This window comes from Chrysemys picta, chromosome 1 (assembly GCF_011386835.1).
Source record: "Chrysemys picta bellii isolate R12L10 chromosome 1, ASM1138683v2, whole genome shotgun sequence".
Classification (NCBI taxonomy): Eukaryota; Metazoa; Chordata; order Testudines; family Emydidae; genus Chrysemys; species Chrysemys picta.
The window spans coordinates 30958565-30978465 of record NC_088791.1 but is presented as its reverse complement, the minus strand read 5'-3'; the positions used below and the strand labels follow the sequence as shown (position 1 = coordinate 30978465).

Sequence of the window (19901 nt, the reverse complement as noted above, 5' to 3'; positions counted from 1 at the left end):
CTCTCTCAGCGTAAGTTAAATTCACAAAATGTCTCATTCTTTATCACGAAGCTAAAGAATACTGCGTAGCCACTTCCTATTTCCCCAATATTTCTTACAGAAGTAGGCAGTGAAGAAAAATGAGATGGATACAATTTGACCCTGCATGTGATACTAATTCTGCCAAATATTTAAAGAGAAAAATCTAAAGCTGTCAGTGTCTGTTTAGTATAGAAACACACTTAAAAATTTTGCAGATTGCTTACATTCTTAAATATAAAATATCAAGATTATTCAGTCTTTATTGAACCAAGCTCAGCAGTTTGCAAATGATCAGAAAAGTTCAAAATCCTTCTCCTTCTGACCCTAAAAATGTTTTAGAACCGCTTCCCTCCAAAAACAAGATCTACATCTGCAGTATGCCTTAAAATAATAAAAGGATATTATGTCCTTCATTTTTAATGCAAATCAAACATGTTCAGTAATTTGAGTTTGATTTCATAGCCAGATAATAGAAAATACAAAGAGCTATGGTTACCAAAGCTCAAAGCATAAAAAGAAGCCTTTGATAGTATTATATCAGGTTAGTGATAAGATACTAAAATAACTTAGTTGGGATTAGGGAGTTACAAGCAGTTTTAAAGTACTGGAAGCCTTACAAGCAACTACTTGGTGTGCTGTGACTCTACAGGTCACTGAAAACCAAAAGTTAAATAGAAATAACGTAAAAAAAAAGGATTAAAGCAATCCCTCAAAATGCTACAATCAAAATCAAACGTTGATTCTCCATCGTTGAGTTAGAGTTAAAAAGCACCATGTGGCAGTATTGTCAGTACTGAAATCTTGAAATGAAGATTCTGGCTCAACTCAAAGCGATCACTAGTTTTAATGAGATTTTTAGAGAAGGAGATGTCTTCAATGTCAAGAAACTCAAATTTTATTTCTTCAAAATAATTCTCCAAATTGCCTCAATGGAATGCAGTCTATTAAATAATTAGGGTTATTTTAAACTGCTGCACCATAGCTATTCCAGCAAATCACCTTACAGGGGCTACTTTGGAGAGCTCTCTCAGCCATGCTAAAAGAGTAGCTGAATAATTAACAAAAGCACTATTTCCTAAATTGGTAACTAACTTCTTATTTCAAGTATAAATATATATAGTCTTACACACACACTTACAAATTCTATAGCTCTTTCAAGAATTTTGACTCATGTTAAAGGAAAATTATAAGTACAGGAGATAAGCTATAAAATAGGGAATAAGGTTCAGCAGGAAATTGATTTTCTTCAGTTTTGGCAATGTGTGAAAAGCATTTCCATAAAAGTGTTAAACTCCCTTTTAGAAAGTTCATGAAATGTAGCAATAGTATCTCCTTTTCTCTCACAGGAGAGGCCAAGGCATTTATTTAATGGAATGCTACATTGGTGATTGAGTATGCTTTACAACTTGTTGGTAGGGATCTGAAGCTTCCCTTTGTGACTTACTTATCCTGCTGAACTGATGTGTTTCCCTGAGAAACAGTAAGACGACTAAAAACATTCAGTTCATTACGGGGCCGGCTTGGTGGGGAAGAAGGAGGTGACAGACTAGCCTCTGAGGTTCCAGAATCTGAGCTATAAGAAAAAAAAGAACATCTTCTTTAAAAGATTATGACATGTTAGAGAGGTTAAATGAAACATGCCTCAAACAATGTATTAGATTCTATCTTCTTAAACAAGAAATGCTGTTTACATGCACTACCGGAGAATGAAACCACCATATGGCTACAAAACTGCTGCTGGCCACAAGATGGCATGAAATTCAAACAGTTTACTTTAAATGGTGAAACCCCTATGCAGAAAAAATTGGCATATGTAAAATGAAGGAGCTCTTATAAAAAGAATAAATGCAGCTTTTCTCAGACATTTAAAAAAATAAATCATTTGCAAATACTCAAGAGTACTCTCTCTCTCTCACAGTGCTGACACCAAGTTGTATGAATACCATTAAAACACAGGAACCTGATAGTGGATAATAATTTCACAGCCACCATTAAAAATTTAACCTAGAATGAAAAAAATGTAAAACAAATCTATTATTCTTCAAGAATATTTTCCACAGGCTTAATAGCTTTAGGAAAAAAACCCGAAAAGATTCTTACTGTTTCTGTTCTTTCGCCTTTGGCTTTTCCGTTGCTTTCTCATAGGCCTTTCTCTTTGTTAAAGGTGAAGGTTCAGGTATTTTCTTTTCCATCAGAGATGACTGTTTACAGCTAAGGTGACAGGGAAGATTATCTTATCTTTCAGTATTTTTTAAAATTGTTTCTCGTATATTCAAGCTGCAGTTCTACCACTCAGAGTTAGTCTCAATATAGCTCTCAAAGTATGGAATTTGTTAGATCTCATGATATTTTTATTTATCATCATCATTGGTTTATGGACATCGGACAGCTCCTGAGTTTCGCTGGCTCCACTCTTTAATTTTGTTCTTGGAAACCTCATGTTTCAATACTAATATAATATATACCCATTTTATTTTAACAAAACAAAACCCCAACTCCTCCAAAGTATATCATGGGCCAGAGATCAGACACATGTATAGCAGTACATTGAAATTATCAAGAATAGAAATTAACTGAAGTAATTTTAATAGCTGGAGCAGAGGTGTCAAGCTCAATCAACGGGAAAGAAGGAATTCTAATTTTAGTTATGATCCGTGGGCTGGAGCATAAATTTTGGACTTCATCCTCCCTCCCATCCACAGCAGAACACCCACTGATGTTAGTGGAATGCCTGCACAAAAGTCAAGGATAGAATCTGGCTTATGCTTGGTATCTAAACTATTAGTTACTATTATTTAGTAAGTTCTTCATTGTCATATTCAGTATCATGAAGTGAAATAATATGCCCCCTCTTTGGAACACAGCTATTTCTGTCTTTAGTTTCTTCCCACCCTCTTCCTTCTCTGTTTCTTTCCCTATTCCTTGTATTTGTACTTCTCCTCCGCATTTCCTTCACTGCAGCAATTTCCAACTCTCACTCCCCAAAACTTCCTCCCAAACCCTTTCCGTCTACTAAAATGATCACCAATGCAACAATTAACGCTGACATCAAAGTGTTATTGTAACTGATCCTCCCATGAGATAAATAGGAACTGTGAAGTCCACAACCTCTCTGAGCCATTAATTCAGGCTGCTTGGAGACTCAGGAAGGTAACGTTGATTGGTTTGCCCTCGGTTCGCATTTGGAAGGATTTCTGTACAATTATGAGAGCTTGAAGCTTGCACCTTTTTTTAAAGTCAGATGAGATTTTGTATAATCTGAGGATATGTCAGACTTATGTGCAGTGCTGGGGAGGAGCCTGTGGTCGTGGTACACATAGGTACCAGTGACGTAGGGTAAGATAGGAGAGAGGTGCTGGAGATCAAATGTAGGCTGCTAGGTAAGAGTTTAAAATCCAGAACCACCACGGTAGCACTCTCTGAAATGCTTCTAGTTCCATGTGTAGGCCCCGTTAGACAAGCAGAACCGGAAAGGAAGAGCCTAAACAGAAAGGATACACTCCACCTAAACCACAACAGAACCAGATTGCTGGCATGTAAAGCCTACAGGTGCAGAGAAGTATACTGTTCAGACGGAGAAGTCCCTTAGGAAAGGATCTACTAACAGGGATTCTCTATGTCTTAGAAAAGGGGAGAGGATACAAGTGAGTACAGGTAGGAGCTGAAGAGAAACAGTCAAATGAAAAAATTCCATTCAATTACATCACATAAAGGCAGACAACTAAATATTGACAAATTTTATAAGTGCTTGTATATAAATGCAAGAAGCCTAACTATCAAGATGGGTGAACTGGAGTGGCTAGTATTAAATGAGGATATTGATATAATAGGCATCAGAGAAACTTGGTGGAATGATTATAACCAGTGTGACATGGTAATACCAGGATGCAAAACATATAGGAATGATAGAGTAGGTCGTGCTGGTGGGGGAGTGGCATTATATGTGAAAGAAAGCAGAGTCAAATATAGTAAAAATCTTAAATGAATGAAACTGTACCACAGAATCCCTGTGGATAGAAATTCCATGCTTGAATAATAAGAGCACAGCAGTAGGAATATATTACTGATCACCTTACCAGGATGATGATGGTGACTGTGAAATGCTAAGGGAGATTAGAGAGGCTACAGAAATAGAAAACTCAATAATAATGGGGGATTTCAATTATCCCCATAATGATTGGGTACATGTCAGCTCAGGATGGGATGCAGAGATAACATTTCTAGACACCATTAATGACTTCTTGGAGCAGCTAGTCCTGGAACCCACAAAGGAAGAAGCAGTTCTTCATTTAGTCCTAAATGGCACACAGGATCAGGTCCAAGAGGTGAACATAGCTGAACCGCCTGGTAACAGTGACCATAACGTAATTAAATTTAACATCCTTGTTCAGGGGAAAATTCCAAAAAAGACCAGCACAGTAGCATTTAACTTCAAAAAGGGGAACTGCACAAAAGTGAGGAAGCTCATTGAATGGAAATTAAAAGGACAAGACATAAGAATGAAATGCCTGCAAGCTGCATGGAAACTTTTTAAAACACCAACTAAGCTCAAACTAAGCGTATACCCCAAATAAAATAAAAATAGCAAGAGGACTAAGAAAATGCTACCATGGCTAAATAACAGAGTAAAAAGAGGCGGTTAAAAGCAAAAAGGCATCTTTTAAAAAATTGGAAGTCAAATCCTACTGAGGAAATTAGAAAGAATCATAAATTCTGTCAAGTCAAGTGTAAAAATATAATTAGGCAGGCCAAAAAGAATGTGAAGAGCAACTAGCAAAAGACACAAAAACTAACAGCAATTTTTTTTTAAGTATATCAGAAGCAGGAAGCCTGCCAAACAATCAGTAGGGCCACTGGATGATTGAGATGCTAAAGGAAGACCAGGCTGTTGCTGAGAAGCTAAACGTATTCTTTGCATTAGTCTTCACTGCAGAGGATATGAGGGAGATTCCCACACCTGAGACATTCTTTTTTTCCATGATAAATCTGAAGAACTGTCCCAGCCTGAGGTGTTGATAGAAGAAATTTTGAAACAAATCAATAAATTAAACAGTAATAAGTCACCAGGATTAGGTGATATTTACCCAAAAGTTCTGAAGGATCTCAAATATTAAATTGCAGAACTACTAACTGTGATATGTAACCTACTGCCTAAATCAGTCTCTGTACCAGATGATTGGAGGATAGCTAATGTAACGCCAATGTTTTTGAAAAGGCTCCAGAGGTGATCATGGCAATTACAGGCCAGTAAGTCTAACTTCAGTACCAGGCAAATTGGTTGAAATTATAGTAAAGACCACATTTATCAGACACATAGATTAAGGTTTGTTGGGAAAAGCCATCATGGCTTTTGTAAAGGGAGAATATGCCTCAACCAATCTATTAGAATTCTTTGAAGGTGTCAACAAACATGTGGACAAGTGTGATACAGTGGACATAGTGTATTTGAACTTTCAAAAAGACTTTGACAAAGTCCCACACCAAAGGCTTTTAAGAAAAATAATGAGTCATGGGATAAGAGGGAAGGTCCTCTCATGGATCAGTAACTGGATAAAAAAATAAGAAACAAAAGATACAAATAAATGGTCAGTTTTCAGAATGGAGGGAGGTAAACAGCAGGGTCTCCCAAGGATCTGTACTGGGACCAGTGCTCTTCAACATATTCACAAATGATCTGGAAAAAGGGATAAACATGGAGATGGCAAAATTTGCATATGATACAAAATTACTGAAGCTAGTTAAGTCTAAAGCAGATTGCAAAGAGTTATAAAGGGATCTCAGAAAATTGGATGACTGGGCAACAAAATGGCAGATGAAAGTCAAGGTTGATAAATACCATTAGAAAACATAATTCCAACTATACATACAAAATGATCTGAAAACATCCACTCATTGTGGAACGGCCGTCAAAAAAGTGAACAGAATGTTGGGAATCATTAGAAAGAGATAGATAATAAGACAGTAAATATCCATGATACACCCACACCTGGAATACTGTGTCGAGTTCTGGCCACCCCATCTCAAAAAAGATATATTAGGATTGGAAAAGGTACAGAGAAGGGCAACAAAAATGATTTGGGGTATGGAACAGCTTTCATAGGAGGAGAGATTAAAAAGACTGGGACTGTTCATCTTAGGGCTGGTCTACACTGGGGGAGCGGGGGATCGATCTAAGATATGCAACTTCAGCTACGTGAATAGTGTAGCTGAAGTTGAAGTATTTTAGATCGATTTACCTTGGGTCCTCACGGCGCGGGATCGACGGCCGCGGCTCCCCCGTCAACTCCGCTACCGCTGCTCGCTTTGGTAGAGTTCCGGAGTCAACGGGGAGTGCGTCCAGGGATTGATATATCGCGTCTTAACGAGACGCAATATATCGATCCCCGATAAATCGATCGCTACCCGCCGATACGGCGGGTAGTCTGGACGTACTCTTCGAAAAGAGATGACTAAGGGGTGATGTATGATAGAAGTCTATGAAGTCATGAATGGTGTCGAGAGAGCGAATAAGGAAGTGTTATCTACTCCTTCACATAACACAAGAACCAGGGGTCACCTGATGAAATTAATAGGCAGCAGATTTAAAACCAATCAAAGGAAGTACTTCTTCATACAGCCACAGTCAAACCTGTGGAACTCATTGCCAGGGAAAGCTGTGAAGGCTAAAAGTATAACTGAATTAAACAAAGAATTAGATAAGTTCAGGGAGGACAGGTCCATCAATGGCTATTAGCCAAGATGGCTAAGCCTCCGATTGTTAGATGCTGGGACTGGACAACAGGGGATGGATCACTCAATAATTGCCCTTGACTGTTCATTCCCCCTGAAGCATCTGGCATTGGCCACTGTCGGAAGACAGCATATTAGGCTAGATGGACCACTGATCTGACCCAGTATGGCCATACTTATGTTTCTTATATCTACATTGCAAAAAAAGGTGCGTTTTTAACTCAAGTTAGCTAACTCAGGTTAAAATAGCATTTTAACTTGTGTTAGCAGCTCAAGTTCAACCACAGGCTCCCCTATAGGCTTTAACTTAAGCTGCAAAACTGAGTTTGCTGTGTCTTCATTGATATTTTAACCTGAATTAAGAACATGCCTGTTCTACAATGTAAACATACCCTTAATGTTTTCATGTACAGCACAATACTACATCATGTGGGCCAGTTCTGAAATGCGGGTTTTATGCTTGACATCACTGCTGGTGTTTAATATCCAAGATCAGAATCTGACCTTTTATATTTATGTCTTACTTACACAAGAAAGCTCCACCAGTTTAACTTAGGGTGTGATTTTTAAACTGATTTAGCTAAACCATTGCAAAAGGCTGTGTAGACCCTCTTATCTTGGTTTAAACCAGGCTTATTTCAGTTCAGTTTAAGCCTATTAGAAATTAGTTTAAGATCAACCGAAATAACTCACTCAAGATGAACTAAGAGAGTGCCCACAAAGGGGCCTGCACCCATTTAACTAAGCCAGTTAAAAACCGATTTAAGTTAAATTGGTGTAACTTTCCAAGTAGACAAGACCTTACCGAAACAAATAGCATAGTACTGCAGACATGTGGGGTATTGTATCTAAATAATCCTATTTTAAAAGAATACTTGGATATTTATCTATGACACTGTGGTATTGAATTAGGGCTGGATTTTTACTCTTAAAAAATGGAGAAAGTCCCTCAGGTCAATGGGAGCTGGCTTGAGCTCTCAAAAGGGACTTTTATATTCAGGCAAACTGCAGGAAGTGAACATCTACAGAAAGAAATAATTTACATTACAAGATGTTTTTTCTTTCTCCTACTATTGTAGATAGTTTCCCTTCCCCACCCCACTATTATTTCAGCTCCATGACCTTACAAAGAAGTAATAACCTCCCATTCTGCTGTGATAGGAACTATTTTGATGCAACAGAGTTGGCACTGCAACTTTACTGCAGGATCCAGTAGGAAGCAGAGATGGATTTTAAGAGGGAACCTTGTTTCAACAACAAATATCAGCAATAACTTGCAAGAGTAACAAGGATTTTTTTTTTAATAATGTAGAAAGTAAATTAATATAAGTTCTAACCGAGGGAGAGTATTAAACAGATACCTACAATGTGAAAGTCACTTAGAACTGTTTGAGACAAAAGCTTTATAACTAATCTGCTAAAGTACGATCAATAAAATACAGAAATAAGAGAAGTCCACTACTGAGCAGAACAATTTACTACAGAGGCTCAACTATAATGCGTCCAAAGTTTGAATTTAGATAATTTTATTTTGCCTCATTGCTAATTATTTTTCATAATGGATACAATTTAGAAGATGCAGTGAAGCAAAAAGATATTACCTGAACCTTGGATGCCAGGTCATAACCCTTGATGTTATTAAATCTTGGAGCTCCAACAGTCTCATCTCACACACTAAATGCTGAAACAAGCAGGTTTCTCAGCCTATCCTGATCATCATTCCCCTCTCTGAATCACCAATAGCATTCCTTCTGAGCATATTCTACTTGTAAAAGCAATGAAGCCATCAGCATATGTTAACAATCGCTGTTAGCAGTGTTTTACCATCTCAAGTGCATGCTAGAAAAATATGAAACTGTTAAAACTAATAGCAAGTGTACACTTAACAGTGAAGACTTCCATGAAAAAAGTAATAGTTTGATGGAAACAGGACAGATGGGACCTGGTGAAAAACGCCTTACTTCAGCATCTATAACCTAAAGATAGCTATGGGGATAGTCAGCTATATTTTTTCATATTATTGAATGTGGCAAGCGCATTCAGCTTACATGTGACAGAATGAGGGGTTAGTAACTAAAGAGCAAAAAGTTCCCTGCCTGTGAATGGCTGACAACAATAGTAATTTCAGTACATAAAAAGTGAGAAAAGATTTATGTCCCCAAAGTTATATTTGTTAAATAAAATTAAGTACTTATTATTAAGTAATTATCAATCATTAAAAACTATTCTTCAGCTAAAGCGTACTGTAGCTGGAAAGGCACCGATGGGACTCATATGCATGTTTACAGTGTTGTTTTGATCATACACTATTATTAAAATAGATAAGGTTTTTATCATTTACTCTAAATTTAGGCTGCTCCATTTTAAACCCAGTAAACACAAAATACATCTTAAGTTTTTTTTTTCCACTCAGTCATTAGGACTCTGATCTTTATTATTAACTACAACATTTAAGTTTACATTAGGTTGCTTTGTTTTAATATGCTTTATTTTGGATTTACAATGTGTTTCTTTTTAAGGTCTTGTTGATATTTCTGAAAAGATTTTTCCCTCTAGAATTTGCATTTCACACATCACTAACAAAACAGAAGCATCCATGGTATCAAATGATTGTATCCACTATTTACAAACAAACCTAAAGTAGTTTCGCTAAAGAAAACCACTTAAAAATGTCTCAAAATATATTAATTACAACAGCATATGTATGCTTCATGCGGTGGCTGTGGAGGCATAGAAGGAACAGATTTTTGAATGCTGCTTGGTTAGTCTGAAATCAATTGTCCCCCTTTGTAAAATTCAAAATTAGAGATTACAAGAAATTGGCAACATGCATTTTTTTAAAAAGCAAAAGTTAGTTAGTACAGCTTGGCCAAACTTACATGCTGCCTATTTTAGAAGGTAAGCCAGATGGTGGGGGAATGAGGTCCCTTTCCCTAGCAGAAGTATCACTTGTATCTGTATGCATCCCACTCTCTTGCACTTCTGCAACAGGTGTAAGAGGGCCAGTCAAAATGGTGTCTGCTGCACTACTGTCAGAAACTAAATCGCTGCTATCTGCATATAGCAATTCCCTCTGGGTCGCGGTCCTCCGGCGGGCCTGGATTTAAAATAAACAAATAATCAACTCTTTTTTAAACATCAGAGCATTGATAGAGTGTGTCAGTGATATATTTTTAAGCCCACTCTTAATTTTTACTATTCAGTAGTTACACCAGTTATTCTTAACTGTCAACTATTCCTTGGAAACTAAATCATGGAGTTTGCTTTTAATCTATTTAGTTGGCTTCGATGAGATCAGTATGGGGACCAAAGTCAAGTTTCAACAGTATAAAATAGTTATTTGACATGATGTCATGTGCAGTCACCTGCCCATGTTACAAAGGGAAGGAGATGGTGTGAAATAGTTACCAGGAAATGAGGAGATGCCAGTTTCAATAAACTTAGTGTTATGGAAGAGCTAACAAAATAACAAATTTAACTCTGTTCAGTATCATCATTCTGCAAGAGTTAACCAGGTTCAGTGTGTGAACAATGGTGTTTCTGAGTAGCTATAGAATTATGGGTCCTGTTTAATTAATAAATCTCTGTAAACTGCTGCCTCCTGAGTATCCCCTCGTGGCCAGAGGTCACTGTGCTGAGGTACTGCCTTCATTTCCCAACTTTTCAGCAATTTCTTAATCAAATTAGCAAAACAAACTCTTCTCAAGTTCAGCAACACCCCTCTCTGGGGCTGGATTTATTAATATTCAAAAATAAAAGTTCTCAAATCCCCATCAAGTGCATACTCCCAGTCTTCCTGCTGGGCAACTCCCAAGCTTTTCCTCTGAAAGGTCAGTGTTTCCTGCTGGAGTCTACTTGCTTCCACCAGTCATTCCCTGCCTCGGCAGGTCTCTGCTGAAGTCTCTTACTCTACCTTCACTCTGGTTGTCTCTCCCTGAGAGACCCCCACTCTGCAGTTTCCTGCTGCTCTATATAGGGGAATCCCCTGCCCTGTTCCCAACTGGTTCCACTAATTAAACCCCACATCTCATCCCGAGTGAGGCAGGCTGTATGGGACTGGCCAGCTTCATGCCTCCAGCTCTTAAAGCACCCAGGTCAACAAAGCATGTTTAACTGTAAACATGTGATAATCCTATCCATATTCAGCAAAGCACCAAAGAATATGCTTTGTTGAAGAATGGTCTAAAAGCATAGGAAATGTTCCAATATAAAACAACTTTTTCTGTGCTAAATGATCACTGTGCATCTCTGACTTGGAGAAGCGATGGTGTGTGCAACATTTGGAAAGAGAAGCTGCAGTTGTTGTGCGACTGACAGCCACTATACAACATGAAAATCTTGAAGATCAGAAAAGTAAGGGGCACAAAGAATGGAGCTGTACTTCAAACTAGGTTAGACCTTAAAAAATGCCCAGTAGTTGTGCATCTTTACCGACAACATTTGAGGACTATAACATATAATGTTGTCTTCTTAAAGTCTTTAATTACTAAGAATATTGAAACAACTACACCAATTTTTATTTCTACTGTCTAAAAAAACTTCAGAATGTTTTAAAATGAGAAAGGGAGAAATTCTTAAAGTAGAGAGAACTTTTTAAAATACATATTTCAAACTTTTTTTTTTGTTCCCAGGTATTTGAGTTCATCTCAGGGAAGGAATGCCAAATTTTAAAAATGGAGCTCTAATCTGAGAAGTTACTTTATAAAAATGGTGGCGCCACGCTTATTTTGCGTCAGTGGTTTCCAGACCAAATTTCAAACTCTACCTGGAATCTGAAAGTCAATCTTGGTTCTTTTTTTCCTAATGCATCACCACTTGTAATTAAGATCCTGTAGGCCAAATTATATCCCCAGTAACACTTCTACAACCACAGACTGAGGCACTGATTCAGCAGAGCACTTAAGCAAATGCTTAACTTTAAACATATGCTTAATTCCCATTGGTGTCAATGAGGCATAAGCACATAGTTAAGTGCTTGCTGAATTGGAGTGCTGGCAGTAGAAGAAAACATTTTTTCCCCAAAACTGAACAAATTTGATCTGGAAATTTTGAGACAAACATGAAATCCTACAATGCACTTACAGTCACTTTACAGAGGGGAACTTCACTTTAAAGTAGATTAATTAGGAGTCAAGTGAACAACACTTCACTATCTCAGTGTTGTTGTGAGACTTATTTCATTAACGTTTGTAGAAGAGCCATGCATGACTCTCAAAGAAAGTGCTTTACAAGTGTTATTACCACAGTGCGTCTTACCTTGCTTTTGGGCTTGACTTCACCACAAAGCTTCATGAGGTCCGAAGACAAGGAACTAAAAGGAGAACAGTGACACTAATTCATTTCTGCAGAACTAAAGTATTTTTTTCTTTAATCCTCTGACAATTTTTTTTTTTTTGCTGAATTTGTGGGTAAAATGAGAAGACACCAGTATAAAAAATATTTTCTATGGATCAATAATGACATAGTAAAAGAAAAGAAGTTGCGTTTAGTTTTCTGGAAACAAGGCAAGTTATACAATTTACAGAGCTCTCTTACCTTCCTTCTGCTCCAGGGCTGTGCAGCGGGGCATCTTCATCAGTACTATCTTCTACATTTTCTAGAAAATTTCCAAAAAGATAACGTCAGAAAGCTCATGCATCATAGGTACGTGGACTGAAAGTGCTTCCTAGAAAACAGTGAATACATTTAATTCATCTACATTTCTCTTCCAGTGAGGAAATATATATTAAAGCGGTGATTTTCAAAAGAGTTCAAGAGAGCTCACTGGCAGTTCCCACTGAATTTCAGTGAGAGCTAGGCAACTAACTCCCGTCGGTTCCTTTGAAAATCTCAGCCTAAGACTATAGTGTCAAAGAGCATCCCTATATTTTTTGCAGCGCACTATCAATGAAGTGTAAAAAACAGAATGATGTACTAATAAGGGAAATGCTGGAAAAATGGAGGAAAGAGAGAAAAAAAAGATTAATAGTGAGTAATGTGAAATACATTCATAATAGACATGACAGCTCTCTCCGCCCCCCACCCCCACCATCTTCTTTTGAAATTACTCAGATATAGGAAGGCACTTCCTAATTCTGAGGAAAAAATTTCCCCTCCATTTCTTTTAGCTAAGTGAGCTGGGACTATTTTCAATGATTGGGTTGACAAAAGCAAGCACTTTATTAGTATACAAGCATTTAAATTTTAGAAGAGTATGATACCACCCTCTTACGTTGCAGAACAGCTCCCTAAAGAGCTACAAACTCTATATTTAAACTAAGTGCAAAAAGAGGCTGTGAAGTAGAACTGACTCCTCTAACAAAACAGATACAAACATCTGTCTGTTCACATAAGACAACACCAGCATGCATATCATCCACTGTAACAGTAAATCATAAACATCAGATTAACAAATTTGCATGCAAACAATGCAAGATGGTAAATTAAGTCAACCAGTCCAGTATTTATGTACTTTTGATATTAAAAACAATGTAATTTAAACACACAAAAACTAAGAAATGTGACAAAGGAAACCAGAACAATATAATGTGTTGCCTTATGCGAGAAGGCAGTAGCACTTATTTGCATTTTAACTGAGTACAGTATTACTTTAGAACTCTTTTTAAAAAAAATGCAGTAGATGCAATATTTAAGTCAAGCCCCTTAATTATTCAGCACATTCAAATAATTCCATGGATTAACTATTGTTTTGCTGAACTCTAAAGTCACTTTATTACACAACAATAAATAAAATCTATAATTTTCCTTACTTGTTTTCTTAGATATCCCTTGGGATACAGGAGACCTGGATTTAAGTCCCTGCTCTGAAATAGGCACAGCAAGATAGCTCCAACAAGAGAGGATGCGAAATCTATAAACCCCAGAATAGCCAACAGCCTGGTGGTCAGGACACTCCCCTGGGATGTGGCTGTGTTCAAGTGTCTGATCCAAATCGGGTTCCAGATGACACACCACAAATGAGTGCCCTAACTACTGGGTGATTCTGTGGTGCTTCTCAGTCTCTTTCTCTCTAGAAATTCCATCCTTAGACCTGAGAAACTTCTTGATGAAACTTTCATCTAACCCTGTACATTCCCATAGTTTCCGTTTCAACAAATCAGCATTTTTCTGACAAAAAGATTCATTGAAAAATTCCCTACCAGCTCTAGTATCAATGTTACGCCAGGTTTGTCTATATATTTATCAAAGTTCATTATTTTGAAAGAAGTAGGAAAGATAGCCCTCAGCTGAACCAAATACAGTAGAGAGTAAATTGGGCTAATTCAAATGCTGCCTTTTTGTACACATCAGATTATCCACATCCAAAAATGCTTCCACAATCTCCAAAGACCTTGTCAACCTAAACCCAGGTGATGCATCTCAACTTTTGTACTAGTTTAACAATATAACTTTAGTTATTGGATAAAAATAACAATATTACAAAGACAGACAAGTAACAGGAATACTACTTCAGATGTTCCCCTTTTGTTCCTCTTTAGATTTTGAGACCACATTGAGCCTTCTGTAAGTATTTTATTAATAGGTGTCTGCAGAAGAGAGGAAAGACAAGACAGAAGAATACCTTTCTTTCTAGCAAGACTTCCAAAACACTGAGGATAAAATTAACATATTTCTCAGTGACACATGGACACTAGGGCTGAATTTAACCCTGCATCCCTGCCACAAAATGCTTACAACTGAATTTTCATAGATAACACAACAAAATAAAAGCCAGACAATCAAAAATGCTGTGGAGGGGGAAACAGTAGAAGGTTTTATTTGTGGACTCAGTTGAGTTGTCTTGTTATATTAACTCCTTTTTATGTTTGTTTTATAATCCAAGTCCAGGAAGGACTTTGGGAAGCCCCTCAGTGGAGACTCGCATGTAGTACTAACCAAATGAAATGGGTTTTGAGGCAGGATTTGAAGTGAGATTGCCAGGCATGAAGGAGGGAGGCCGTGACAGGTGGCATAGTGAAATCAGGTGTGGCATTCTGAGAGAGAGGAGACAAAGGGAACATTAAGGTGAGCAGCCCGCCAGATGGGGGGGGGGGGGGGAAGAGTATCAGGAGATGAAAGCAGAGATGCAGATGGACAAAGAACAACAGAGCATCTTGGAGGTGAGGACAAACTGTCAGAATGTAATTAGTTTGACAAGGGTACAGAGAGATATTATATTTCATTCCGAGGAAATGACACTTGCCTTCCTCCTCTCTCAAGACTGATCAGCTCATTCATGGCTGCAAGTCACACTCACGAATGACCAGATCTCATTAATGAGAAAAACAATTCTAGTGGTGATACAGAAATTAGTCACTCTAGCAACATTTCATGAAGAGTTGCTATATTGTCAGTCGGAATGAGAAAGGGAGAGGAGAGGTGGAAGAAAGTCCTACCATAAGCAATAACATGTAGTACAAGCAGATTGTGACTTACAAAGCTGTAATAACACATCAGGATAGTGGTGGACACAACCCACTGTAATTTTGTACTTGTAGTTCAGGATATGGTTTATTCTCTATTTATAAAATGAATTGGGAAATCAAGCAGTGCAGCTGTCTTGTTAGTTGCCACGCAGTGTAAAACAGCAGAGGATGGAACTTGTTGACCTAATTACATCATATATATCACTGTGACGTGTGTGTGTGTGTGTGTGTTTATGTGTGTGTGTGTGTGTTTATGTGTGTGTGTGTGTGTGTGTGCGCGCGCGCGCGCACACCTGAAGAGGAATGGCTTTCTCAGCATAGGAGACAAAACCACTATTTTTTCTTTTAATTATTACTTTTTTTGGTCTTTTAAAAGAAAGTTGTTTCTAAGTTTAGAAAGGTTTAATGCATTAATACAATTCCACTTTGCCTTATGCATAGGGGTAATATGGATAAATGTTATTCTGATGAAGGGAGTTGGCATTCTATTTTGGGTTTCATCCTGCTCCTCTTGAGGTCAATGGGAATTTTGCCATTGCTATCAGTGGAAGCAGGACTTTTTAGGGAAGCAAGAGCCCTATGGCAGCAGAAAATAGTTTCAGCCACCCTGTCATTCTAGACCATAATATTTTTCCCAATTAGATGCAATACTAGAAGAAGAAATTATTCACCTTGTGCAGTAACAATGGTTCTTCGAGATGTGTCCCCTTACGGGTGCTCCACTGTAGGTGTGCTTGTGTCCCTGCCCTGCTGATTGGAGAACAGTAGCAGTGTCTGTTGGGCTCACGCATGCGCTGTCTCTCCTCATGGCGCACCATGAGGCCAGCCAGCTAACCCTCCTCAGTTCCTTCGCTATCACAGAGTCAAGACAAGAACTCTGAAGTAGAGGGGAGATGCGTGTGTTGTAGAACACCCATAGGGGGACGCATCTCGAATAACCATTGTTACTGCACAAGGTGAATAACTTCTTCGAATAGCGCCCCTATGGGTGCTCCACTGTAGGTGACTCCCGAGCAGTACCCCTTCTGGAGGGCCAGGACTTGCATCAGTTACAGATGATAACACCGTTTGAGACCCACTTGGAAAGTCTTTGGGCTGATATTGCTGAGCCCTTGGATCTTTCCGCCATGGAGAGGAAAATTCTAGAGGACTTCCTGAAGCCTTTGTCCTGTCCTTAGGTAGACCAGGGCTCTCCTGACATCCAAGGTAAGCAATATAGCCCTCCTTGTTGTCTCAGTTAGGGTTGCGGCAGAAGATTGGAAGATGAATTAACTGATTCATGTGAAACTGAAAGGTTACGTTAGGGATGAATTTTGGGTGTGGTCTGAGCATAACCTTGTGCGGAAAAAATACCATGTAGGAAGGATGCGCCATCAGAGCTGCTATCTCTCCTTTTCTCCTGGCTGAGGTAATCGCTACCAGGAAGGCTGTTTTCATGGCGAGGGACGTTAACGAACAGGTGGCCATAGGTTCGAAGAAGGGCCTAGTTAGTCCTTTCAGTACAAGGTTCAGGTCCCATGTGGGGTCGGAAGTCAAGTTTGAGGAAAGAGGTTTACTATGCTATTGGGCGGTATGCACACCCCGTCCTCCTTTGGGGCGGGGTGTGACCCCACTAGGGTTATGGTCTGCCAGACAGTCCTTGGGCTGAAAACAGCATGGCCTAGATGGCCGTTGGGGTCAGGGCTCTGTGGCCTAGTGGCCAGAGTCAGGGAAGCGGGCCGCTCCCTGGGGCGGGTGGTGATCGTGATGGGGGACCCAGGCCCTCCCTCTCCACCGGGTCCCAGCCCAGGGCCCTGTCGGCAACGGGGTTGGTCATCACCCAGTCAGCAGGGAATCCTACCACAACACACCAACTTTGCTCGGGTGGTAGATACCACTCCCCCTGCCTTCCTGGGCTACTTCCTACCATGGTTACTGCGGTAGCAATCGCTATGCCAACGGGATCTCCTGGTTTCCTGGCTGGGTTAACTCTCTGGAACACCAGCTCCCGGATGCTCATTGAGGGTTGCAGGTCACCAGTCTGGGCTCCGGGTCCTCAGGCTCTTGCAGTCTGCAGCTATAGCAGCTCCTGGCCTGGAGCCTCCACCAAGCATCCTCTCTCCTCGGTGATTAGCCTAGAATGAACTGGGCTGCTCCCTTTTATACTGTGGTAGCAGTTGGAGCATGCCCAGCATGGTCTGGGGGCGGGGCTTGCACCACCCATAATGCAGAGTTAATCCTATCTTGCCCAGTGCGGGGTATGCGCACCCAGTCACATATGCCCTTGAGGAATCTTTTTGTAGTTGGATGTGACAGCATCGAGTACTCCTCTACAGGTTGGTGAAAGACTGTAATAGCCGCTAGGTGGACCCTCAGAGAGCTTAGATATAGACTAGACCATTTTAGGGTTAAAGTATAGTCTATATGTGGAAGAGTTGCGAATGCTGGGGAGATTTGTTGGGACACGCACGAAATCTGAAACCTGGACCATTTTTGCAGGTAAGTGCATCGTGTCGAGGACTTTCTACTGTGTAATAGAATCTCTTGTACCTCTCTTGAACAGGAGCTTTCTAGATTTTGGAACCAAACAGAACCATGCCTTGAGGCGGAGCATCCCCAAGTTGGGATGTAGGGTATTTCCTTTTTTCTGTGAGAGCAGGTGTGGAGTGGCTCGGAGAGAGATCAGCGGACACGTCACAAGCTGTGATAGGTAAGAGTACCAGGTCTGTCTTGGCCAAGTAGGAGCAATCAGAATGGCACAAGCTCTGCCCCCTTTTTATTTTCAGCAGGACCTTCAACAGGAGGGGAAATGGAGGGAAGGTGTAGAGAAGATCTCTGTCCCAGGGGAGGAGGAGAGCGCCTAAAGAGAGTGTTGTCCCATCCTCACTCTGGAGCAAGAGTGGGGACACTTCTTGTTCAGGTGAGTGGCAAAGATGGTGTCCCCTATCATCTAAATAGGTCATGAAGTACTGATGAGTATATCTCCCACTCGTGATTGTGTGGAAATTTGTGACAGAGACTGTCCGCTATTGAGATCTGAGTACCCAGCAGATACACCGCGGACAGTGTAACACTATGTCAGATGCACCAATTCCATAATCTCATCGCTTTGGTGTACAGGGAGGGTGATCTGGCTCCCCCTTGCCGATTGATGTAGTACATACAGGCTATGTTGGGTGCAGGCATTCCTGACCACTCTCAGCACAAGGAGATTGATGTGGAGGAATATCTCCATGGGTGACTATTTGCCTTGTGTCGTGAGGCCATTCAGGTGTGCACTCCACCCTATGAGTGATGCATTGGTGGTGAGGACCAATGACGATGATGTTTATGAGAAGGGGATCCCTTTGTAAACATTGGTTGGGTCCTTCCACTAGTTTAAGGAGTTTTTGATCCTGGTGGGCTCCGGGGGGCTGGGGTGGCTGCAGCGCCACTGCCGCATGCTAACCCTCTGGGCGGTGGGCGCAGGGTGCACTCTACCTCAGGTGGAAGGGGCAGAGCAGGGGGTAGCCTCCCCGAGCCAGTGGTTCACCTGCTGCCAATGCAGCGCCAGCCAATCGCACCGGCTCACCCTCTCCCCCGCGCAAAGTGGTTGCCCTGATTTGCCATCCCCTAGGATGTTGAGGTAGTTCTATGGCTCCTGCCTGGAGGAGTAATTAGTGTGACCAGACATCCCGATATTAAGGGCTTTATATTATATAGGCAACTTTATCCCATCCTTCCCACAAAAATGGCCTAATTAATCAGGAGGGAGATCTTTGAGGAGGCTGAAGAATGGAGGATATCAAGGAGTTGAGGGTGGATAGCCTTGACTTACTCCAGTGGAAGCTGGAGAGTGTCTGCCACATTCTTTGCCAGTTCCTGAAAGAGATGAAAGTCGTCTGCCAAAGATGGAGGAGAAGGCATGATAGCTTCATCTGGAAAGGAGGAGGATATTGTCCTTGAGTCATTTCCTCTTCAGTACTGACTTTCTGTTCCTCTCAGTCTCAAGAGGCTCGGTGCAGAGATCTCAGGAGCAAGAGGAGGAGACTCCAGTGCAGCTGGCATGCGGAGGTCTCTTGAATGACGGAGTTCCGCCTATATCGATTGTCCTGGCGTCGGTGCCGAAGGGGAGAGGATCTTGTCCGCATCGGTCGCTCCTGTGCCGGGCAAGCCATCGCTGGTGGTACCAATATGGGCTTGCGTACCGGGAGTGTCTTTTTAGAGGAGTTCTTACTCCAGTCCTTCAGTGCCAATGACTCGGTGCCTGTACCCATTGGGTCCATAGGCCTGTCAGTGGTACCAAGCGCTGTCGGTTTCTGTGAGCCATGGGTGCCGGACTGAGATGGCCTGGGTGCTGGCGAAGATACCAAGTGAGATAGTGATTCGCTATCTTGGGGCTCACTATGGTGGCTTCCCACTCTCTTCTTGGATGATTTGAGAGAAGGGTCTGCAGCCTTCTTCTTCGACCTGCAGCCCTTAGATCTAGAAGGCTACCTTGTGACTTCGGTTGGAGAGCTGCCTCCATGAAGATAATCTTCTGGTGGAGCTCAGTCTTTGCGGAATCTTGGCCAGAGTTGTTGGCAAAGACCACACTTCTGTTGTATGTGGCCTTCTCTGAGGTAGCGAATGCACTGAGAGTGCTTATCCATGATCAGGATCAACTTTTTACCAGTAAGACATTTCTTGAAGCCCAGCAGACCAGGCATACCCAGTTAGGGGAAAAGTGTCCCTGATAGGGGAGAAAAGGCAGGAAGAAAAAGGATAAAATAAAGAAAGGGGGAAAAC

The 19901-nt window shown here is 40.6% G+C and overlaps 1 protein-coding gene across 16 annotated transcripts in view; it reads right to left on the bottom strand.

Annotated features, from left to right (window-relative positions):
• Positions 1-19901, bottom strand: part of KIF21A (kinesin family member 21A) — a 162335-nt gene that overhangs the window by 20521 nt on the left and 121913 nt on the right. For 10 of the 16 annotated variants that reach the window (XM_008178885.4, XM_008178908.4, XM_008178889.4 and 7 more), the window contains 5 exons: positions 12286-12346; positions 12007-12061; positions 9630-9847; positions 2122-2232; positions 1466-1594 (listed from right to left, as the gene is read on the bottom strand). In XM_008178885.4, the coding sequence (XP_008177107.2) occupies positions 1466-1594; positions 2122-2232; positions 9630-9847; positions 12007-12061; positions 12286-12346 (574 nt within the window). The remainder of the gene's footprint in view (positions 1-1465; positions 1595-2121; positions 2233-9629; positions 9848-12006; positions 12062-12285; positions 12347-19901) is intronic. The other 6 variants (XM_065554315.1, XM_065554322.1, XM_005286835.5 and 3 more) reach the window with 1 other exon arrangement.